The sequence below is a fragment of the Sapajus apella genome, unplaced genomic scaffold (genome assembly GCF_009761245.1).
Source record: "Sapajus apella isolate SASKATOON/1434 unplaced genomic scaffold, GSC_monkey_1.0 scaffold2, whole genome shotgun sequence".
In the NCBI taxonomy this organism is placed as follows: Eukaryota; Metazoa; Chordata; class Mammalia; order Primates; family Cebidae; genus Sapajus; species Sapajus apella.
The window spans coordinates 60413277-60438892 of record NW_022436942.1 but is presented as its reverse complement, the minus strand read 5'-3'; the positions used below and the strand labels follow the sequence as shown (position 1 = coordinate 60438892).

Below are 25616 nucleotides of genomic sequence, written 5' to 3'. Positions count from 1 at the left end.
ACTTTTACATGCTTAAAAGTACAGATGAAAAATTTCGTAGCAATTTCCAGGTCAATTATTTAATACAGTAAGATATTATAACCAAATGATATAAATTGTTTCATGTACCCCTTTATCAGAAGATTTTGAACTAACAAAGGAAAAAGCAAAGAGCAGGGAATTTTGGCATGGTTCTCTTTAAGAGTCTCTGTGATGGGGCAAGGATTCCTAAAAGTATCAGGATAGCCAAAGGTCTTTCAATAGTGACTCTAAAAAAAAAATTATCATTTCACGGTATATCCAAGAAATAAAGTCATCCCTAAGGCCAGTGTATTCAAAAATGGTTGTCATATACTTCAAAAAAGTGGTGTAGGAAGTGGTGGGTTTTATTTAGGGATGGAAATTAGGGAGCTGAATATGTTGGGCTTAGGTATATAAGAAATGGGTTCTCTGGAATAAGGGCTTATCCAAAATAAAAAAGTTGTCTGATGAAATTACCCAATAGGGCTGGGTGTGGTGGCTCATGCCCGTAATCCCAACACTTTCGGAGGCTGAGGCAGGCAGATCACTTTTGGTCAGAAGTTTGAAACTAGCCTGGCCAACATGGTGAAGCCCCATCTCTACTAAAAATGCAAAAACAAAATTAGCCAGATGTTGTGGCATATGCCTGTAATCCCACTTACTCGGGAGGTTAAGGCAGGAGAATCACTTGAACCCTGGAGGCGGAGGTTGCCATGAGCTGAGGTCGTACCACTGCACTCCAGCCTGGGCAACAGAGTGAGACTCCATCTCAAAAAAAAAAAAAAAAAAAAAGATTACCCAGTAGGACTTCTGTATCTTGCAGTAGGGGAAGCTGTGTTGGAAAACAATAACTCATGATGATTGTATGTGGTTATGCGAAAAAGACAGGAAATATTATCCTCAAAGAGAAGAAAATGGTGGTTCCATTTGTGAATTAATATAGTGATCTGTAAGATAAGACATTCTCAAGAAATGAGAGGGTTGACTTTACCTGTTAGTTTCAGGAGTGAAATGTACTTTATCCTGTGTAAGCAGTGAGAACTCTAACCTCTTTTTCTTTCTTTAGATCGTAAATGTAGGCTACAGGACCATTTTCCAACTTACACTTTGTTGTTAAACTTTATTTTGTTTATTTTGAAATTGTATAGTGATTTTTTTTCCTTAGTAAACTTTGTTCTTTGAAATATGTTTAAATTATACTAAGACAGGAGGCAGTATTTATGAGGAATTAGTTACTGGTCATCACTTCTAATTCCTGATGATAACATGAGATATTTCACATTGTGTGTCCTGGTTTTAATTTTTCCATGTTTGTTTGTAAATATGTCTAAATTTCTGTTGTAATTTAAGTTTTCCTCAGGATGCTTCACTTAAAACATCGAAGAGAGAAAGTTGTACTTATGTTCTAAAACTTGTATTATTTAGGACTATTGAAGCAAAAGTCAGGATATCACAAATCTGCAAAATGTCAGAGCTAAATCCTACTTTTTCAGAATGATGGGATTATAAGTTCCATTTCGTTTTTATGATTTGGCTTCCATGTTGTGAATATTTCAATATCTCTCCCTTGCCAAAACACAAAATCACACACCCATGCACTCCAATTTGTTTCTTACTTCGGTAATTTGTGACTGCGTATTGACACTGACTCAGAAATGTTTCTGTTGCTGTTTTAAATCTCATGTCAGTGGAGAAGAAATTGAAATCTGGTTTGCACATTTGTGTCTGTTTTTTTGTAATTGTCCAAAACCTGACATTGTCCCAGATTGGGAAGTTATGAGGCAATATTGTGCCCAAGACTGATTTTAATAGTTTTTAGGAGAGAAAAAGTATGGCTCTAGATTATTTTTCATGTTTTTCTATACCTCGAAAAGTTAAACTCAGTTTACTTTTTTACTTTTTTACTTCTATTCCATAGAAGTAGTAGCCTTAGCTCTGGGCTGAAATAAAATTTGCCAAATAAAAGTGATAATTATTATTCATTTCCACACACTCCTCCTGAGAGCTTGGTCAGGTCCTCAGAAGCAGCATTGTGTTCCAATATATCTTTATCAATCTGTGTGGTCAGTAAAAAGGACAGGAGAGAACACTCTGCTTCTTTAATTTTAACACCTTGCTGATTCAAAAACAGTTATCTTAACAGGCATTGGAAAAGAATTTCAAAACAATTAACATTTGTTTCTAATTACACATTTAAAGAAATAATGCCCTTTAAAATGTGAGTAGACCTTTTTTATTAACATGATTTTAATTTATAGCAACCATTTGTTACCTGATCACAATAACACCACAAAATAATTAATGTATCAGCTTTGAAGATCTCATTTCACAAAAGCTAAAAAAACACACATGTTATGATATATCCATTACTCAAACTCGTAAGCACTTCCATTTGCATGCATTGGGCACAGATTTCATGGAAAATCAAAAGCATTTAATCTACTTTCTGACCTTTTCATCTGTTCTTTGAACTACCTTAATTAAAAAAAAATTGTTGCTCTTATGTAGGATCAAGTGATGTCTGTCTGAAAATTTCCTTGGATCAGCTTATTTCTGTGCAACTTATGTCTTTGTTATATAGCTGTTTGCCTTTTGAACTAATTTTTGACAGGATGTTCTACCTTGAGACTTGTAACACTTAATGTAAGCTTATAAAATCCACATGAACAATGGTAAGTAATGAAGAAACCACCAAGTTTCTCAGCCTTTACAAACAATTTGATTTAAAGATTTATGAAATATTCATTTCTACCAACTGCATTTATAATACTGTAATGAATTGGGTTTCTATTTCTATGTGGTAAAAGACAATAAATGCTGCTGGCATCTTTGCTTCTAATGGTGGTTAAACATAAAACTTTGATCTTATAAACACAGCTGTTGTCCTATCATTGAGCCAAATTCAGACAGGATTAAACTCTGGCCAAAATTAAGGTTAATCTTTGCAACCATCTTAAGTAAGAGCTTTCTAATTCTGTTTTAGGAAATCTGTTTTTGAGACAGCATAAAAGGAAGTAAGTTCCAGACAACTAACCTCTAAAGTAAGCCAGACGCAACTAATGATAAATTATACCATAGTGATAAAGAAGATAGAAAGGTGGAAACTGTCTAACCAAATAAGTTCATTTTGGTTCATTTTTACTTAGAAAGTCACCTTTTACCCTAATAGTCTTAGTTGACATTAAGTTTAAATCAGACCAATATAAGTTACTTTTTAATGAACTTTCTACCATCTTAATGTTTCTTTGGTTAATTGCTAGTATTTTCTTCCACTAATACTAAAACTAGGTGTTTATTACAAATAGAATAACTTGATATATTTCATTGTAATTGTTGTGTAATAGCTCATTTTGGTTTCTAGCCAACAACAAAAAAAATTTTTTTCATTAAGTATTAGACTTTCTGGAATTTTGTATACTTTGCCAAATGTTCTGTAGGGCTGATTCTCCTGTGATTTGGACATTAGCACCTCAAGCTGTATTGTGAACAGCTAATAATGCATTTCTCTCCAAATTACCTATCCCAAGAGAAAATTTGTGGGACTAACCCTCACCTGAAATCTGTAGAGCTCTAATATGGATTTATCTCATAAGATTTTCCTGGCATGTGATTTTGAGCAAGTACAGGATGTGGTTATATAGACAGCTTTCAGAGGTCTCACCTCATCCTGGACTTAATCCACAAATCCATTAAATCCCAAAACTAGGGAACAATTCTGGAATTCTGTCAGTGTTTTTGACCTCTTTCTCTTCCTATCATTACACCCACCTACCACGATAACTAAGATGTATTTTTTTGTATATATAGTCTTCATGTAACCCTGGGTCATTGTTCCCCAAACTTGGTGGCAAGTACCCAGGAGAATATGGAACTATTGCAAGGTTTCTCAAAATTATATTCCTGCTGCCACTAGCAGAATCCTCTTTTTCCTTAGAATTCATGACCTCTTAGGGTCCTGAGATAATAAAGACAGCCCCAGAATCAAACTTGTTCACATATTCCTAACAGACTTTTGCTTAAGGTGTCTTGCCATCTTTCACTTCCTCCCCAAAACACCATAATAGGAAGGAGGGGAATGACCTAGCCAAGGAACTCTCCACTCATATTCAGAGATAGTGACTTTTAGAGATCTCAGCAATCTTGAGAAGGGTAATAAGGCATTCCCAGATATATGGAGGTGTGTCTCATCTTGATATCTACTACGCGTCTTCAGATTTAGCTCTGGAGTTTGGAAAAAAGCCAAAAGAGCTCACTTATATTCCTATTTTAAATTTCCCACACAACAATGTATATGTGTTTGTTCAGTGAATATTAGATGTCCAACCACAATCATCATCAATGTACTTCAGAATGTTTTTAATATTATTTAAAGGGCTTCTCATACTGGAAAACACTATGAACCATTTTCCTAGATTGACTGGCTTATAACTTGTGGCCCAGATATTTTTTAAAAGTTCATAGCAAAGGCTCTAGCATGATCATTTTGAACTCTAGAAACAAAGCTTCGGGAAGAAATGTTGGTGCTGAACTTCAGAGTAGTTTTAAGTGATTTTATTTGGTTGTGATTCAAAATGACCTGACCACTTTAAGAAGTCCAGGTGCTGAGTCATTTACAAACACAGTCAGGGGAGGTTAATTAGAAGCAGCTGATAGTGGCATCATTTGCTGCTTTTCAAAAAATATAAACGGAGATGGCAATTCGATGAAGAGGACAGAGTGCTAATAAAAGTGTGCAAAACTAAGCAAAGACTCATGACTGAGGTTTACCTAATTTCTGCTGCACCAAAGGGGGAAAAATATGACTCAGTGAATTCAATATAAAGTACTGTAACTCTATAAAAATAGTAATGGTTGCTCCTAAGAAGTCCCCTCGCTTCTTTCTCTCCTAACCAAACTGGTGTTTCCCTTGTGGCCTTGTATGGCATGGTGTGCCTCTTGGGAACAATAAGTACTAAATTCTTTCAGTAGCATTAGCTTCTCTGTGTCATCTCTTGTCTCCATAAGTAAAAGTCCCATGAGTACAGTGAGACCTTTTCCCAACCCCCTCAAAGAAGGCGGGATCATTTTGATTGTTCTTTTGCTGAGGAATAGCTGACTATAAGTATCTGTAGGTCTCTTCTCTTGAGGTAGTTAGCTTTCCAGAGAGGAATCAAGTCTCCTGCCCAGAGGATACAAGGTTACAACTCAATTTTCTGTATGAAGTTAGGAAAGGCAGAACAATTAAAAGGAATAACTGGAAACATGAATTACACAATTGAAGTAACAAGGCTAAAATTCCTTCACTTAACCGAGTCTCAACAGATGATTGGTATCTTTCCTGAGAGATGGGGTTGAGGAGGAAATAAGGATGGGAAACATTTGTTTTCCCACTATTATGAATCAACACCATGCCTCTCTGTTCCACCCTGAAGCAGAGCAGGGAGAAATTTTAAAAAAAAGGTGGGGTGGGGATGGGGAACCATTTTTAATTGTTTCCTCACCTCATACCATACTCATAATAAAATTAAATAACAGCAATTTTCTGGTAATCTTCTGAAAACATTTCAAGAAATTGAAAAATTCTTAAGGTTTTTTTCTTAAATGAATATATGGAGGTGGCACATACAGTCTTTGAAATCAGTATTCATTACAATCTCTTTTGCCCCCAAAATTCACTACAGTAAATGAAATTTGTTAATACTTTTCATTTTTACCAGTGCAAGAAAACCTGAAGGAAAGATTACATATTTCAAAGGGTATCTAGCAGTTGGCCAAGACTTCTAGGTATAGATTCTTTTTAATAGTCCTGGAAATCCTTTATTAAAATGTGAATGGCACCGCTCTCAGGAACTAAGGACGACTGATGAACAGTAATCATCAAGGATCCTAGGAGGCAAAGAAACTGCCAATCTAAAATCCAAACCATTTAACAAAATTTTGTTGGTAGTCTCTTGCTTCTAGGCCACAAGCCTGTACAGCACATTACTGTACTAAATCCTATAGGCAATTGTAACACCATAGTATTTGTGTATCTAAACATAGAAAAGGTGTAGTAAAAATACTATACCTTTTACTATAAAGGGTTCATCCTGTAATAAGTAGTCCATTACTGATTAAACGGTATGTGGCCCATAACTGTATCTAGAACCACATCATATACACGTGTATACACAAATACACATATATAAATGCCTGCTACTTACATATAACCATAACCATGAAGTTACTGTGCTGTCTTTTTTTTTTTTTAATTTTTCTCCTGGTTGGGAGCCTCTCTTGGCTCTAGAAGAAGGCTAGACCGACCACTAGGGAATTCTGCTCAGGGAGGCTGATTAAGTGAGTAACCAGAGTTGTGAGTTCCACCTAAATTGAAGGTTCATGGAATATCAAGTAAGATGTGGAAGTACAAGGTTTATTAAGCCCAAATGTCACTCAGAAGATACTTAGCATTTGCTGTAGGTCAGACATTGGGCTAGGGCCTAACAGAGACTGCCCTAAATTGATAATATAGTAGGCTTTGAAGCGAACAGGCAATTATATATGCTAATTATATATGTCTAAGCAGAGAATGCTATAGACGCATATAAGAACAGTTAATCTAATCTTTGTGGGTTAGGGAAAGCTCTAAGGATGGAATGGCAAGACTTCTGCTAGTAGTTAGAATACAGAAAGATCCATGAAAGCCTTCTACATAGTGGTAATAAGAAATAACCAGATAAAAATCACAGTTTTTATTGGGCTGTTGAAAAGCAATGTCTGTAAGACCTTAATAAAATACATTCTATAGACATGCCTATGTTTGAAGCAACGTAGTTGAGCAGAGAGCTGTGGCATTTCCATGCCCAGAACAAGCCTGCCACACTCTAGGAGACTTTGCAGAGTTAAGGAGAAAGTGGCTGAGATTTTGCCAATGGTATAAGCTGGTGAGACAGACTTGGGTCTGAAAGGACCTCAATCACAAAAATAAATCACTTAGGCTTACGCCCCACCCCTAAGATTACTAAGAAAGCAGCAATGGAGGAAATGCTTTTGGTAAGTAGAGAAAATTCACTAAATCTTGCACATTCTTCCAGTGCTTGGATTTCAGAGCCCTGCTGAAGCTGAATCCAGAGGTGAACCAACTGATCTGAAACTATGGCCCATCCCCCTCTAACGCAAACACTGACAAGATGCAAGAGCTGAGTCTTTTGCAGGAGGTTGAATTGAATTAACTGCAGGTAAACTTAATCTGAAGTTGCAGCCCAGCACCAGCTTGATTCAAATTGTGACTGAATCTGAATGTTTCATTCCTCACTGAACATTCTGTTCTTTTTTTCACAATGTCCAGAATAAAATTAAAAATTATAAGACATGCTAAAAAGCAGGAAACAACCCATAATTAGGAAAAAGTGGTCAATAAAAGCAGGCACATTGATGAACAAGAAATTGGAATTGTTAGATAAGGACTTTTTATAAACTTTATAAATTTGTTTTTTTAATAAAGAGGAAAAGATGAATGAAGGGAATTTCATGAGAAAAATAGAAACTCTAAAAAACATTTTTAGAACAAAAATATATCTGAAATCAATGTATAGGATGAGTTTTATAATAAATTGGAAAGTAGAAAATACTTGAAGATAAGTTGGTAAGAATTATCCACACTGAAACACAGGGAGAAAAGAAAATGATTGGGGGAAAATAGCAGAGCACCATGACCTGTGGGCAATATCAAGCAGTCTAACATACAAGTATTTTTGAAGTCCCAGAAAAAAAGAAAAATGATAAAAACTTGTTTTGAATAATTAATGGCCAAAAATCTTTCCAAATTTGATTTAAAACAACCCCCAGACCTGAGCAGCTCAGCAAGCCACAAGCAGGATAAATACAAAGAAAACCATACCCATACCCCACGCACATTATATTCAAACTTGAAAACCAAGGAAAAAGGAGAGAAGAGATGTGAAGAATGAGTAGGAGTTACTCAGGCAGGGGTGGTTAGGAAGCAAGGGAAATAGTTCTAGTCAGAGGGAAGACAACATCTTGAAAGACCTACACACAGCAAGCAGTTCCAGGAATTGAAAGAAATTATTTGGGGTTAAGGAGAAAATTATAACAGTAAGAGGTACGGTTAAAGAAGTGGCCAAGAGCCATAGAGAGGACCTGTGAGCATATTAAACTGAGGGAGATGGGGAACAAAATTATATCCTGGGTAATATAATCAGATTTGTCTTCTTAAGAGTTACTATGGCTACAATGTGTAGAATAGATTAGAGAGACACAAGATGGAGGAAGGAACTATTGCAGTAACCCAGGCATAAAAGTGTATTCCACAGAACTTGAGATACGGCAATAAAGATGCAGTTACAGATTGATTCAAGAGCTACTTAGGAGATAGAAGAGGTAAGATGTAAAGGAGGATGGAGTAAGGAGTGACTGTTTCTAGGTTCAGCCACTACCCTCAAGTCACATTCATTATCTTGTACCAAATAGAATGTCCCAAAGTATAATTCTGAACATGCCACGCCCCTGCTTAAAAGCTCTTCAGTGACTCCCATCATTTCTCTGCTCAAGATCTTTCCATGACTTCCCATTACACCCACAGTGAAAGCCAAAGTCCTTATGTCCCATAAAGCTCTACATGATCAGGTCTCCACATAACTTTCAGACATCATGTCCTTCAGTTCCCTGCCCTGCTCACTCTGCTTCAGCTATATTGGATTCCAATGTGAGATTTGGGCTAGATATATGAATGTGAGAAACTTTAAAGATTGGGGACATGAGAAGGAGCCAGCAAAAGAAACTGAAAAGAAATGACCATAATGATAAAAAACAAAACCAAAGAAGATTTGCCTTCTTGAAAGAAAAATTAAGAAAGTTCAATCAGGAGAAGGTGATCAATCTAAGGTTAAGCTAGGCAACGTGAAACACCACCCACTCCCAAATAAGTGCTACTGATGGTCTATGGATCACATTAGATAAACGTGGACTACAGTAACAAATCTGGCATAAAAGGCCCTTAAATGAAATTTATCTGGCTATGTTTTCTGAGGCAGAACAGGGTCTGGAGGGAGGGAGCCTAAAGCCGATTCATACTGACTTCCTAGAAAAAAAAGGAAAACCCCAACTTTCTATACCTAAGTAATAAAAGGACTAGAGGCTACTCCCTTTGCAAACCCCTACCTTTTCTGATGGGCAGGTGAAAATGTACCTCTAATTGGTTGCTCTCTGCAACCAGTCAGATTTTGCATAGGAGTATAACTTTGTAACTTCACCTCAGCTTCTGATTAGTTGCTGTCTGCAACCAGTCAGACTGACTGTGGGCCAAATCTTCGTTTGCATAAAAGTGCAACTCAGTAACATCACTTTAGCCTCTGATCGGTTGTTTCCCACAACCAATCAGATGTTTGTATAGGAATGTGACTGGTGTAACTTCAGCCTCTGATTGGTTGTTTTTCACAACCAATCAGACTGATTGTGGGTCACCACTTCATTTACATGAGGAGAACACCAAGAGGACAATGGGAAACCTCTAGCCGGTATTTAGACACAAGATTCTGTATCCAGGCCCTTGAGCTCCCACCTGCTCCCACACTGTGCAGTGTACTTTCATTTTCAATAAATCTCTGCTTTTTTGGTTCATTCTTTCCTTACTTGGTGCGTTTTGTCCAATTCTTTGTTCAAAGCATCAAGAACCTGGACACCCACCACCAGTTAACACTCCCACCTCATTTCCTACCATTCTCCATTTATGGGATCATTTGCTTCAACCAAACCAACAGGGCCAGGTGCTGGTGTCTCACATCTATAATCCCAGTGCTTAGGGATCATTTGAGTCAAGGAATTTGAGGCTACCATGAACTATGATCCTCACAGCACTCCAGCCTGGGTGACAGAGCAAGACCCCACCTCCCCGCATCTTTAAAACAAAACTGCTCACTTCAGTCTACGTCTTCATCTTTTTGATGCTCTCTGTGACAGTCACTTCTGTAGGTTGTGCCTCACCTCTAGTATTTGACATTTTACTTCATGTTTTAAAAACCTTTGGAAGACTAGGTGCGGTGGTTCACGCCTGTAATCCTAGCACTCTGGGAGGCTGAGGCAGGAAAATCTCTTGAAGCCAGGAGTTTGAGACCAGCCTGTGTAAATAGCGAGAACTAGTGTACACACACACACACACACACACACACACACACACACACACACACACTCTTTAGAAGTAGGTCTTATATCTCGTTCTTCAGAGCATAAACCTTGCCAGTGCAGCAGTCGAACTCAATCTTTGTTTTCCCAGCAAGGCCTAGCAGAGTATATGGCACTTAGGATTTTTTAAAAAATTGTTGCTCAAGGAATGATGGAGCTATTATATAACAGAACTAAGCAGGGATAACCTCAAAAGGACCCGCAATTTCTGGCTTGTTTGTTTCTTTTTACCCCCCTCTAAGATTTTACTGCTATAACTGCATCCTTGTACCATCACGCACCACCCCGAAATTAAAGTCACATCTGGACTTAAACTACCAATCCCAGAATGCCCAGCGAGGAGGCAGGATCTCCGGAAGCCGCCGAGTGATTGGTAAGCGGAGGCGTTTTCTTCCGCCGGGAAGGGCCCCGGAGGCGGGGATTTGGGGAGGACAGTTGAGACACGATTACCAGGCTGGGCGGTCACCATCTGGGCGGGGTTTGTGGGTGAACTCTGGGTACCCCGCCCGCTGAGGAGATGGATGAGGACGGGCTTCCTCTCATGGGGTCAGGCATAGACCTGACCAAGGTTTGTAAAAGACGGTGCTAAACTTCCGGCCACCCGGGAGGAGGTTGGGGATGACGCCGCTTCCCGGGGAGACCCCACCTTCCTGGGCCCCACCCTGTCCCGACCCCGGGCCCTTCTGCCGGCCTCAGGAGGGAGAGCCCCACAGTCCACCTTGAAATGAGGTCCCTCCTGAGCTGATTAAGGAGACGGTGTGCATCTCCCAACTTTCGCTTCCGGTGTCGGGTGTCTCTAGGTGCCACTGGCGACCCAAGCCGATTGTGATCGCTAACCCTACCTCTTATTCAGCCCCAAGTTTTTGTGTGTGTTTATGTGTGTGGCTTTTGCCTGCTAAAATTCATACTAGTGACGCTAGAGCCTGGTCTCAAACTTGAGTGCATCCTCTGTCATCTTCGGAAACCCCACCTACAGTTTAGGAAAACAAGTTAATGACTATTCAGTCTTTCAAGAAATTCATATCACACAGCAAAGTGCCTCGTGATTATGTACAGATATTAAAAGGTTTGCACAGCGTACGTTCCTCCTGTATAAACCATGTTTGTTTTTACGTAACACAGGTGCCAGCTATTCAACAGAAAAGAACAGTGGCTTTTCTAAACCAATTTGTGGTGCACACTGTACAGTTCCTCAACCGCTTTTCTACAGTTTGTGAGGAGGTAGGTCCTGTGATACTGGTTTATAGAGTCGCCTAGAAATCACCTTGCACTGCTGAGATTGACAAATGGAGTAAAACAAGAATTACAGTCTTTATTCATGTACCATGATCTCTTGTCACCAATTGTGTTAACACACCTTAAGTTCTCTTTTACTCTGATTTCCTGCACCTCCTCCTCTATTAGTGTTCTAATTAGTATTCTAGAAGTCCTCGTGAGATAGTTCAGTCAGGCTTATTGTGATTAAAGAGAACAAAAGGAAATCTAAAATTTCTTTCTTTTTTTTTTTTTTTTGAGACGGAGTCTCACTCTGTCACCCAGGCTAGAGTGCAGTGGCGCGATCTCGACTCACTGCAACCTCCACCTCCCAAGTTCAAGCAATTCTCCTTCCTCAGCCTCCCAAATAGCTGGATTACAAGTGTGCACCACCTCTCCTGGCTAATTTTTTGTATTTAGTAGAAATGGGATTTCACCATGTTGGCCAGGCTGGTTTCGAACTCCTGATCTCAGGTGATCCACCCGCCTCGGCCTCCCAAAGTTCTGGGATTACAGGCGTGAGTGCACGCCCAGCCTTTAAAATTTCACAGTTGGAAATAGTTTTTATTTTGAAATTCGTTCTCCTACCCCAGAAATGCATTGTTTTTATTAAAATTATTTTGCATTCTAATCTAAAAGATGGCTAGAGGATATAGCCTAGAACTTTGGCATCAAATATGATTATAGAAATAAAAATATTTTCTGTGAATGAATTGTAATGTAAAGATTAAGTACCCAACTAGCGATTAGGCACCAGAACTGGCACAGCAGTGTGCACCTGTAATCCCAGCTATTCGGGAGGCAGAGGTAGGAGAATCACTTGCACCCAGGAGTTTGAGACCAGCCTGGACAACACCGAAAAACCCGGTGTTTTGTTGTTGTTTTTGTTTTTGTTTTAAAAAAGAGGATTAAGTACTATCTCCAGGATCCAGGGAACCCCTATCTTTTAAAAAGCCAAAAAAGAGGATGAGGAGGACAATGGGAACCATGGGTAGAAATTTAAGGAAAGAAAAGTAAATCATGGGACTTAGATAATTCACAAGTAAGTCTGTTGAACATACTGTCTTATGTAAAGTATAGCCTTAGCAATTAGAGTTTTTGTTGTGTGTTCTACTGTTAATAAAAATTGCATGAAGATGGAAAAACTATTTTTTACTTGTATGAAATTCCAGTTATTGTTTTGTCTAATTATCAATATTTCTTCTTCCTTCTAAGACAAAGTAAAATGTAATAATTGGTAGAGTAAGGGACTCAATTCAGTTTAGTTTATATATTAATGGCCAGAAACTAGATGCTTTCCTCCAGTCAATTTTATTTTGTCCTGCTATCTCTCTAAATAATTTAGGATATAAAATTGAATAAAAACCAGTAAGCCAAAGTTTTCACCCTTCGATTTTTATACCCAGGCAAGATGGAGGAGTATCTGGAAAGGGACTGTCCCAGACTTACTAGCAGAAAGGAGCAAACACTCCATCCCCATAGTCCTTATCATCAAGCTGAAAACTAAAGAACAAATCAACAAGCAAACACACCTATGAAAGCAACTTGGTTGAGCTGTCCTGAAGCATGGATAGCCCTTCACTTTTGTAGTGCCCAATGGTTCTTGAGTGAGAGCTGTTTACTGACAACTAGATCAAACAAAACAATAATCATCTGATTTATTGATAGATTATGATCAGAGACTCATGAGTCACTCTTTAACCTCCTGCTATTCCTCTCTCAACTTCTCTGCAGCTGTTCTGGCTGTATCACTATTCCCTAGTACTTCCTTGAACTCTAGAGAAAAGTTTGTTCATCAAAACCTCATGAAGTTTAAAGGTAGTCTATTGCCTTTTTTCATTATTCAAAAATCTTATTTCTTTATTTAAATTGAGAGGTAAAAATTGTATTTTTATGATGTACAACATGATGTTTTGATATATGTATACATTGTGGAATGGCTACATCAAGTTATTTAACATATGCACTGCCTCACATACTTAATTGTTTTTGTGGTGAGCACACTTAAAAATCTCCTCTCTCAGCAATTTTCAATACAATATATTGTTATTAACAGCAGTCACCATGACATATAGGAGATCTCTTGAACTTATTCCTCCTGCCTAACTGAAATTTTATATCCTTCGACCATATCTCCCCAATCCTCTTAACCCCCAGCCCCTAGTAACCACCATTCTACTCAATATTTCTGAGTTGTACTTTTTTTCTTGAGACTTGATCATGGTGAATGACCTTTTTAATGTACTGTTGAATTCAGTTTGCTAGTATTTTGTAGAGGATTTTTGCTTCTATGTTCATTGGGGATATCGATCTGTGATTTTCTTTTCTTGTAGTGTCCTTGGCTGGCTTTGGAACCAGGATAATGCTGGTCTCCTAAATTGAGTTTGAAAGTTTTCCTTCCTCTTCAGTATTTTGGAAGAGTTTGAGAAGGATTTGTATTAGTTCTTTTTTAAATGTCTGGTAGGATTCAGGAGTGAAGCCATCAGGTCTGGGAGTTTTGTTTAGTGGGAGACTTAACTACTGATTTGATCTCTTTACTTATTATTCGTCTGTTCAGATTACCTACTCCTTTATGATTTAGTCTTGATAGGTTGTATGTGTCTAGGAACTTATCCATTCTAGGTTATCCAATTTGTTGGCATATAATCGGTCATAGCAATCTCTTATGAGCCTTCATATTTCTTTTGTTTTAATTGTAAAGTGGTGTTTGTTGAAGTATGAACTTATATTCAGTAAAATTTACTCTTAAGTATGATATTTGACAAATGCATAGTCATACCATAATCATGATGTAGAATAATTGTAAAATAAGGTATAGTATCACTCCAAAAATTCCCTCATGCTACTTTGCAGTCATCCCTTTTTTATCCCGAGGAATCCATTGTTCTGTTTTCTGTGAAAAGGGTCAAATTTAATCACTACAGTGATCTCCAGTATTGTAGAAAAATTTCTGAGCATAAAAAACACACAACAAAGTTTTTAAAAAATGAGATACTTTAAAAAATTTCTTTAGCATACCAGCCAAATGAAGGTAGTTTACTGCAGATGCTCAGATATCTTAGGCAGAATTAAGTCCACCATTGCCCTATATATGCCTCAACAGTAATATCTGAGTAGACTGTAAAAATAAACTTATAATCTTTAGAATCTTCAAAGCAATGGGATTTTTAAATGACCTTTGTAAGTTAAAGCAGAGTTTATAAAGTTGTCTTACATAGTTGTAAAATTGCTAGTCTAATTAGATAGAATTAATGTGTTCTAAAACTGACCTGCTTGAAGAACTATACTCTTAGTCATGCCTTTGTAGATAGAGTATGTGAACCAAGATTAAGTACTTGCTCTTTTGTGTTAACACTGTTTCAGGTTTCAGATTGGGGCTGGTTGAGAAAAACTGTTTAAAAAACAAACTAGTTTAAATAATGGAATTGAATTTTATGGAAATTCTCTATGGCACCAACTCAGCCACAGGACAGAGACAAAAAAATCTCGTATGAACATTCCTATAGAAAATTGGGACCATCTCAAAATTCACCCCAGCTACTACCATGAAAGAGATAAAGAAAGCAAAAACTTCTGTTCTGAATATATCAGTGGTCTCATATTCAAATACTCCTTATCTACTTGAAAAGCTTTGCTGGACAAGTCACGATGACTCACACCTGTAATCCCAGCACTTTGGGCTAAGGCAGGTGGATCACTTGAGGCCAGGAGTTTGAGACCAGCCTGACCAACATGGTGAAACCTCATCAATACTAAAAATACAAAAATTAGCTGGGTATGGTGGTGCATGCCGGTAGGCCCATCCACTTGGGAGGCTGAGGCAGGAGAATCACTCAAACCCAGGAGGCGAAAGTTGTACTGAGCCAAGATTGCGACAGTGCACTCCAGCCTGGTTGACAGAACAAGATTCTACCTCCAAAAAAAGAGCTTTGCTGATTCTTTAAAACACACACCAGACCTTAAGTTTGTCAGCATTTATAACATCACTGAGCCGAATTGCACTCCGTGGCTGAAAAAGGCATTCCTTCTATTTCTGTGGTATCAGTTGTAATGTCTCTTTCATTTCTGATATCATTTGAGTCTTCACTCTTTTTCTTAATCCAGCTACAAATTTGTGGATTTTATCTTTTCAAAAATTCAGCTCTTAGTTCTGTTGATCTTTTCTATTGTTTTTCTAGTCTCTAGTTCATTTTTTTCTGTTCCAATCATTATTATTTTCTTCTTTCTACTAACTTTGGGTTTCGTTTGCTCATCTATTCCTTGAGTTATAACACTAGGTTATTTTGGATCTTTCATCTTTTTTGATATAGGCCTTTATTGCTGTAAACTTCCTTCCCCCTTAAAACTCCTTTTGCTACCGCCCATAAGTATTGATGTGTTGTATGTCCATTTTCATTTGTCTCAAATATTTTCTAACTGCCATTTTAATTTATTTGCCCTATTGATTGTTTAGGAGCATGTTGTTTACTTTCCAGATATTTGTGATTTTTTCAAAATTTCATCTATTATTGATTTCTAGTTTCATACCATTATAGTCAAAAAAGATACTTGATAATGATTTCAATCTCCTTAAATGTATTAAGACTTGTTTTGTGGCATATGATACAACCTGGAGAATGTTCTGTATGCCCTTGAGAAGAATGTGTATTCTGTTGCTGTTTTATTGAATGTTCTACATATGTCTGTTAGGGCCAGTGTTTCATTATTGATTTTCTGCCTGCATAATCTGTCCAAGGTTGAAAGTAGGTTATTGATGTTCCCCATTACTATTGTATTAGAGTCTATCTCTTCAGATCTATTAACATTAATACACTAGTATTAATATATTTAGGTGCTCCGATGTTGGATGCATGTATATTTACAATTGTTACATCTTCTTGGTGAATTGCTCCCTTTACCATTATATAATGACCTTCTTTGACTCATTTTACAGCCTTTAACTGATGGTCTGTTTTATCTGAAAAGAGTAACTCCTGCTCCTTTTTGGTTTTTTATATGAAATACTCTCTTCTATTCTTGCTTTTCTTTCTACAGTGACGTGTTAAGGGATATGCAATATAAAAAGATTTACATTACAAAATCAAAAACAAAATGTGGAGAGGTGGAGTAAAAGTGCAGAGGTTTTTTATGTTACCAAAATTATGTTATAATCAGTTTAAAATCGCCTGTTACGACATGTTTTATGTGAGCTTCACGGTAACAACAAAGCAAAAACCTAATACTAAATACACAAAAGATAAAAAGGAAAGAATCAAAGTCCTCACTAGAGACAGTCATCACAAAGGAAGACAGCACGAGTGGAAGAAAGGAACAAAAGATCTAAAAAGCAACCAGAAAACAATGAACAAAATGGCAGCAGTAATTCCTTAGCTATCAATAATTATCTTGAATGTAAATGGACTAAATTATCTGATCAAAAGACACAGATTGGCTGAATGGATACAGAAATAAGACCCAATTATATGCAGTGTACAACAGACTCATGTCATCTTTAAAAAATGGATGCACATAGATTAAAGTGAAAGAATGGAAAAGAGCTAAGCACAGTGGCTTACATTGGTAATCCGAGCACTTTGGGAGGTCAAAACAGGAGGATAACCTGGGCTGGAATATAGTGGCATGAACACAGCTCATTGCAGCCTCAACCCCTCAGACTCCAGCAATCATCCCACCTCAGCCTCCCATGTAGCTGGGACCACAGGCAGACACCAGCATGCCTGGCTAATTTCTTAAATTTTTGTAGAGACAAAGTCTCACCATGTTGCCCAGGCTGGTCTTGAACTCCTGAGTTCAGGGGAACCTCCCAATTTGGCCTCCCAAAGTGTTGAGGTTACAAATGTGAGCCACTGTGCCCAGTCCTTTTCCATTCTTTCACTTTAATCTCTGTGCATCCATTTTTTAAAGATGACATGAGTCTCTTGTACACTGCATATAATTGGGTCTTATTTCTGTATCCATTCAGCCAATCTATGTCTTTTGATCAGATAATTTAGTCCATTTACATTCAAGGTAATTATTAATAGGTAAGGAATTACTGCTGCCATTTTGTTCATTGTTTTCTGGTTGCTTTTTAGATCTTCTGTTCCTTTCTTCCACTCTTGCTGTCTTCCTTTGTGATTAAATGATTGTCTCTAGTAAGGACTTTGATTCCTTCCTTTTTATCTTCTGTGTATTTACAATTAGGTTTTTGCTTTCTTACGATTAAGCTCACATAAAACATGTTATAACAGGCTATTTTAAACTGATAATAACATAGCTTTGATAACAAAAAACCTCTGCACTTTTACCCCACCTCTCCACATTTTGTTTTTGATTTTGCAATGTAAGTCTTTTTTATATTGCATATACCTTAACAAGGCATTGTAGCTATTATTTTTTTAATAGTTTTGTCTGTTAACCTTCATACTAAAGATATAAGTGATTTATATACCACAACAGTATTAGAATATTCTGAATTTGACTTTATACATTTTTTTCAGCTCTAAAATTTGATATTTTAAAAATAATTCCAATTTTTCTGTTAAATTTCTTATTTTGATAATTTATCATTTTCCTGATTTCATCAAATTATTCCTCTGAATTTTCCTGAAGTCGCTGAGATTCTCTAAAACAATAATCTTGGATTATTTGTGAAGAAGAGTCAGTTATTAGTGATTTATTTTGTTTCTTTGGTAGTGACATGTTTCTCTGATTATTCTTGATCTTTGTGGCCATGTGTTGATGTGTGTGTGTTTGAAGAAATAAGGACTTATTCCAGTCTTTGCAGGCTGGCTTTGTCTGGGAAAGCTCTTTACCAGTAACCCCATCCAGAGGTTCTAGACAAGCCATCTGGTGTAATGCATGGCAGGCTTGCTGCTGGAGTCCTTGGGTAGACTGGCCTGGTGCCTGGGTTCATGGGGTTGTTCCTAGAGCCTGATCTACTGGGGTGGATCTGTTGATGAGCTCTATAGGGGTGGGCCTGGATCCTTAGGATTCCAACTTGAAGCCTAAGTCCACAGGGGCTGGTCTGGCACTGGTGTGAGCATTGAGCCTGAGTCTGCAGTATCTGGCCAGGTTCCAAGGTGGTCCTGGTGCCTCGGACGCCTGGGATGGGCCTGGAACCTGAGTACGTGGGGGTGGGCCTGGGTCCTAAGTATAGCGTGCCTAGCCTGGAGCCAGCGTCTGCAAGAGTGGACCTGAAGCCTCAGTTTATGAGGGCCAGTCTGGCAATGGAATCTACTGGAGTGGTCCCCGACTCTGGTTCTGCTGGAACATACCTAGACCCTGACTTCACTGGTGCCTGGCACCACAGGAATTTGCCTAGCACCAGCTTGATGCTAGGGCGAGTGTGCAGCCTGGGGTCACAGGGGCTAGTCTGGAGCCTGGGGTGATGGGTGCTGGCCTGATGACTTGGGCCACATGGGGCTGGCCTGGGTCCTAGGGCAATAGCGGCTAGCCTGGAACTTGAGTCCACAGGGGTGTTCCTGGAACCTGTGCCTATGGGGGCCAACCCAAAAGAGGGCCCTACTGGGAAGGGCCTAAACCCTACTTCCACTGGGGTGTGGGCTGCAGAAGCCAGACTAGGGCCGCAGGAGCTAACTTGGCACTGGTCAGGCCTGGAACCTGTATCTGCAGGAGCTGGCCTGGTGCTTGAGTGGGCCTGAACCTTGGGCCCATGGAGGCCAGCCCTGTGCTGGGAGTGGTCTAGAACCTAGGGCCACTGGGGCTGGCCTGGCCCTGGAGCAGAGTTGGAGACAGTCTATGCAGTCTTGCCTGGTGCTGGGGCTGTCCTGAGCCTTGAGCTGGTCTGGAGCCTGGGATCCCAGTGGGATAAGCCTAGAACCCAGGACTTTGTGATCCATCCTCATACCAGGATGGGCCTAAAGTCTTTGGCTGCAGTTATCAGCCTGGAGCCTGGGCTGAGGGGGCTTGCTCAGTGCTGAGTTCTACTGGGGTAGACCTGCTGCTGTGGTCCAAGGCAAACTCCCATGCTCACTGCCTCTCTTTCGCCCACCTGGAGGATATCTCTACCCATGCTCTGCTGCCTGCAGTTGGCAGAGGGGTGACATGACTGCTATAAAACTGTCCTTCTTACCCTCTTTAATGTGTTTTTTCTTATTTTTGTGCTACACCTAGTGCTGTAATTTCTCACCTGGTTTCCTTAGCTCCTGAGAAGGTATTTTCGTGCGTGAATAGTTTTTCAAATGGATGTTTCTGTGGGAGAATGAGTGCTGGGAAGTCCTATTCCCCCATCTTGCTGTTGCCCTACCTTTTTCTCCTTTATGTATGATAATCTAGGGTTGACTGTAACTCATTTTCTCATTTTCTACAGTATATATTTAGGCAATTTGTACATTCGTGTCAGCTGGAGGCTGTTCAATGACATGACAACTAATATTTATTGTGTACTTACTCTGTGCTGGGCATTATACTAAGTGCTTTATGTGTATTTAATTATCAGAGTCCGCCCTTTGAGAGAAGATTGGTTATCCCACTTGTGCAGATACAGAAACTAAAATGCAGAGAAGTTTAAATCATTTGCTTACTCATTCATTTATTCAATGTATCTTTGCGTGCCCCTAGTAGTTGTAGCTGCATTCACTGCACATACACAGAATGTAGCAGAACTGGATTCCAACTGATTTTTTAACTGGAAAAGTCAATATCTCATTACTGTCTTACATTGCACTGCCTTATCTGATTAAGAAGCATGTTTATGTAGTTTTCGAGTGAGAGAGTACAGTACCAGTACCTACTTATAGCTATATTAAAATCTATTTTTAGATTCATATTCACTTCTTTGCTATGCCATGTCTGTTTGATGTAATATATTTTTTGATGTAAATTCCGAGGATATGTGTATTCAAATGTGAAGTGCCATTTTCTCCCAAGTTAAAGTCACTTCAGTGTTTTGAAATGTTTTTTTGTTAATGGCCTCTAGTCTTTGTTTATTTAAAGCCTTAAACAAGAACCAAACTGACTGTTTCTCTCAACAAAAGAGGAATCTCAACTGTTAGTTTTACACTGAAAGTGAACTGGGAGGAAAAAGGAAACTTCTTCCACCCCCCACAGGGTCTGGTTTGAACCAAATCCAAACTTAAGCAACTTCAGTCACAGATAAACTCTCAAGCCAGAATTAAGTTTGAAACAAATTGCTAGGCCTCTTTCCTCATCAGTGACACTGTTTTTAGAGTTCTTCACTAAAGAGAAGAGTATAAACTGCATTCTGTGAAGAACTCAACTTTTGAAACACTTTTTGCCTATTTGGCTACTTTTGTAACTCTTCTATTGATTGGCACCAGAGTAGAAGAGAGATTAGATGACAGAGAAAGTAGTAGAATCAGACCCAAGTTACAGGGGTACTTAGGGTCATCTCCTCTTCCTTCACAAATCCCCAGTGAGCATTTTTATTCTTGCTTTAGTCAGCAGAATCTTATCGTCATCCATTGGGACTGCAAATTTTGAGGGGTTGGCAGGAAGCAATGTAAGATCTATGCATATTGCAGGTAAAACCTGAGCATTTAACCGTATAGTGAACCTTAAAGTCAGAGGTACTTTGTAAACAGACGTGTCAGATGTGTTACTATGTTTTTTACATAATGTAATTTTTTTTTTTTTTTTTTTTTTTTTTTTTTCAGAGACAGGGTATTGCTCTAACACCCAGGCTGCAGGGCAGTGGCATGATCACAGCTCAAGTCACCCTCAACTTCCTGGGCTCAAGTGATCCTCCCACCTCAGCCTCCTAGAAGCTAGGATTACAGGCATGTGCCACCACACTCCGCTATATATATATGTGGGTGTGTGTTAAAGATGGCATCTTACTACATTATCTAGGCTGGTATCCAACTCTTGGGCTCAAGTCATGCCTCAGCCTTGGCCTCCCAAGTGCTGGAATTATAGGCATGAACCACTGCACCAGGCCAGAATGTATTTTCATTTAAACTTTTTGTTGTTTTTTTGAGACATGGTCTTACTTTGTCACCCAGGCTGAAGTGTAGTGGAGTGATCTTAGTTCGCTGCAGCCTAAACCTCCTGCCTCAGTGCCCCAAATAGCTGGAACTATAGGTGCGTGCCACCACACCTGGCTAATTTTCTGTATTTTTTGTAAAGACAGCGTTTCACTATGCTGCCCAGGCTGATCTTGAACTCCTGAGCTCAAGCCATCTCCCTGCCTCGGCCTCCCAAAGTGCTAGGATTACAGGTGCCCCTGGCCAAACTCAGACTTATTACATGCCTAAATACTGAATTTTTAAATAATTTTTAATATTCTGAAATTTCTTTTTCTAAAATTTTTAAGTACAAGCAAAAGTGCTGAGGATTGTCACATAACCTAAAAGTTTCTTTAGTGCTTATTACCTGCCATTGGACTTAACCTTTAATCAGATAATGTTTTGCTTAAATCCTTATTTGCTCTTATATCTTTAATAACTGCTGGACTTAAGTATCAGATGCAACCTAATTAAAACCATTGACTGTTTCCTTTTCTGGCTTCTGGGACACATACAACACAGTGGAATATACGAAGAGATCCATTATCTGAAAATACTGTTTCTCTTTTAGAGAAATGGATATATAAGCTAGATATTTTACATCCATGAAAAGCCAGTGTTTTGTTTCCATATTCACCTAGTAACTCCATATTTCCTTCTTTCTTTTATCCTTTTATTTTGACTTTATAAAATGTACTGCCTTAAAAATAGATCAAGTTTTCAGCTTGTCTGACAAATATCAGGTACTTTGTAAATTCCCCTGTTATCCCAAACCATAGCATTTCAAGTTTGTTTTTAGTCTTCATAAAGACGACAGTTAAATGGATGAGAAAGACTGTTACTTTTCCATTTCCTCTTGCTAAAACTTTCAGAGGTGAAGACAGCTACTCTCACTGATTATGTTACTTATGTCATATCCATAGTCATCCATACTATAGAGCAGTGGCTCTCAACCAGGGGATATACAGCTGTGTCTAGAGGTGTTTTTATTGTAATAACTGCGGAGTGCTATGGGCATTTAGTAGGCTACTAATCTTTACTGGATAGAGACCAGAGATTCTGCTACCCATCTCGTAGTGCACAGGATAGCCTTCTGCAACAAAGAATATTTCACCCATAAATGTCAATATAGCCAGTGTTGAAAAACCTGCTTTATAGTGGTCTGGGGATTATATAAGGAAAATGCCACAAGCATAAACATCTTAGAAAAGAACTTGAGCAGCCCATAAATGAACCCAGGTATACCTTTTGAACTGACGATGGCTCTGTAAAAGGTATACATTCATGTATGTTCTAGCAATAAATACATTGTAACAGACAAAACCATTTATTAGACTGAATTATCTTTGAAAAATAGTTCTTTCTTTATCATGCCATGGACACTTTGACAGTCTAGTGAAACTAAATCAGTGTTTTCAGGCGGATAAAATAAAATGCATAGGATTACAAAAGAAACCAGTTATGTACTTTAAAAAATTCAAAACTATGATATACTGGTAGGTTCTTTATTAAAGCATCAAATTATAGAATCCTTTAGTATGTCTAATAACCATAATTTTGAAGTATAAAGAAATCTGTAATAATTGTAATGTGATTTTTAAAAATCTATGATTTCTATTGGTGACAGTCATAGATTCTAAAACCACTGTGATTTTTTTTTTTTTGACAGAGTCTCACTTGATGCCCAAACTGGAGTGCAGTGGCATGATGATCTCAGCTCACTGCAACCTCCACCTTTCAGGTTCAAGCGATTCTCCTGCCTTAGCCTCCCAAGTAGCTGGGACCACAGATGCACACCACCAAACCCGGCTAATCTTTTTGTATTTTTAGTAGAGATGGGGTTTCACCATGTTGGTCAGGCTGGTCTCGAACTCCTGACTTCAGGTGATACACCTGTCTTGGCCTTCCAAAGTGCTGGGATTACGGGCATGAGCCATTGTACCTGGCCTATGGTGATTTTTTTTTTTACTACTTTTTTTTTAAATGCCAAATTTAAGCTAGAAGTAGATAAAAATAAAGGTAGAATTTTTTCTCTCGTCTTGGTTCATGTACAGTAGTTCAGAACCACTTTGTAAATGATCGTCTCAAAATCAGAAGAGAAAAAGGCTTTTCCTCTTGGCACAGAATCATCATAGTGAGAAATGAATTGATCATTTATTAGCTTTGGATAACAAAAATTCTATGCAACACCCAAGAATTTACCATTATATCTTAACAATGTAAAATTATCTCAAAAAAATCTGATGAAGTGTATTGCCTCTGAAGTTAGAGGGTTTGAGTTCAGGTTATTTTAATTGTATGAGTCTCAATTTTCTTATCTTTAAAACTGGCATAATAGTTCCTACTTCATAGATTTGGTGTAAGATTTCAAATGATATATTGCATATACAGTGTAGCATATGTAGTGAGGTAAATGCTCAAATATTTACAATATTTATGATTACTGTTTAAAAGTACATATTTATATAGGTATATTAAAGCACAAAAATTTTTAATTCAATTTTTTGTTTCTTTTTCTGTTTCCTTCACTCAAACCATTACGTCCATTTTTAAATAAGCTGGAAATTATCATTCACTTTACATATTAATTTGCTGTAGAATTTCTTCTCTAGTGAATTGAGACTGATGAGATTTGCCAAAATTAAATTTCTATGATTTAAGGAATACACTTATAATTTGGAGAGGGATTCATCTATAATATATGTTATAAACCTGTATTAGTATTTACTTAAAAGCTTTATGTGAATGAATTCTGAAGTTAAGGGTAGATTTAGCTTTGATATCATGAAAACTAGATCCTAATATTTTATTTATAGATTATCTTGATATCTTTGTGGATATCAAGATGCTAACCTAAAAATAAGTGACCTGTAAAGAAGCACTCTCTACTCTGTGGCCACTTTCAGTTTTTGCCCTCTCTAATTGTGGGCAGGTGACAGTTTCCCAAGATGATAAAGTTCTACTTAATAGTCAGGATTTTAAAAATATCCCAGAATACAGTCAGGATTCGTGTATCTGCCAACTGCTCTTGGACTATATGACTGAATATAATGTTTACGATTAGGAGGTTTTAAGTAAATGTTCTTACAGATAATATTTTATGATGTTATTTTCTTTGTGTAGGTGTAAATTTATAAGGTATATTGATAATTATACAGAGTAACAAGCATGATAAGCTGGTTTATCTTGCATTTTGGTGGTAGATTTTTTTTAATACTCTAATTTTTTATCTTCTCTTTCCAAAATGAATTACTAATCTTCCAATTTCATCCCCCTTTATTTTTCAAACTAGGGATGTTTACATCTGGGACAAATTGTGTATGCTTATTCATTTAAGTAATTTATAAAGGCAGACCTTGTTACAGGGTGTCTTTGAATGAAAAACATTCTTCATTTATCAACAAATAATTATTTAGCCCCTGTTAAGTGTCAAGGTATTATTCTGGACACTAAAGGTACAGTAGTAAACAAAAGGCTCTGTCCTGGGCTGTTTATATTCTAGTCTTAACAATTGTTTACTGCTCTGATAATTAGTTTGCTAAAACTGAAAATGTTATTCTCTTAAAAGTGAATATAATTTTGTAAAATAACTGAGAAGCATTCTAATACAGGTAATAGAAGTGTTCTCATTCCTACTCATGTAAGACCGTACTATATTAAAACATGACAAATATTTAAACCATGGTTTTCATATTTTTAAATCTGCCCTTAGTATTGTTAACAGTTTATTTTAATCAGTTCTTATTTTTTTGTCTCTAATTTTTCTTTTCCAGAAACTGGCAGACCTTTCACTTCGTATCCAACAAATTGAAACAACTCTCAATATTTTAGATGCAAAGGTTTGTATTTCTGAATAATTGTAGTATAAACTTTGCTGTACATATACCAGCTTTCTTAATCTTACTTAACTTTCATTGCATTTAGGAATGATTCCATTTAACTTCTGTATCTATGAAGTGATACTGGTTGTGTTTTTAATTTTACTACAGTTGCAAAGAAAATGGTGTTCAGTATGAAACATTAATTCAAATGTGCACATAGTTTGAGATAGGCAAATGCATAATGCAAGTAACATGTTAACAAGTTGAGCTGTTATATAGTTCACTTCATTTGATAGAAAATTCCAAAATCATTTTACTAGTTATTTGATAATACAATAATAATTATATAAACCTTTAGATGTCTCAGAGCAAACTTTGGAGACAATGTTTCTGTTTGCAGATACCTTAAGTACTA

The 25616-nt window shown here is 37.7% G+C and overlaps 1 protein-coding gene across 2 annotated transcripts in view; it reads left to right on the top strand.

Annotated features, from left to right (window-relative positions):
• Positions 1 to 10517: 10517 nt before the first annotated feature.
• Positions 10518 to 25616, top strand: part of WASHC3 (WASH complex subunit 3) — a 49748-nt gene continuing 34649 nt past the window's right edge. For both annotated transcript variants that reach the window (XM_032299357.1, XM_032299356.1), the window contains exons 1-3: positions 10518 to 10726; positions 11281 to 11379; positions 25154 to 25219. In XM_032299357.1, coding sequence (XP_032155248.1) covers positions 10676 to 10726; positions 11281 to 11379; positions 25154 to 25219 — 216 coding nt within the window. In that variant the 5' untranslated portion in view covers positions 10518 to 10675. The remainder of the gene's footprint in view (positions 10727 to 11280; positions 11380 to 25153; positions 25220 to 25616) is intronic.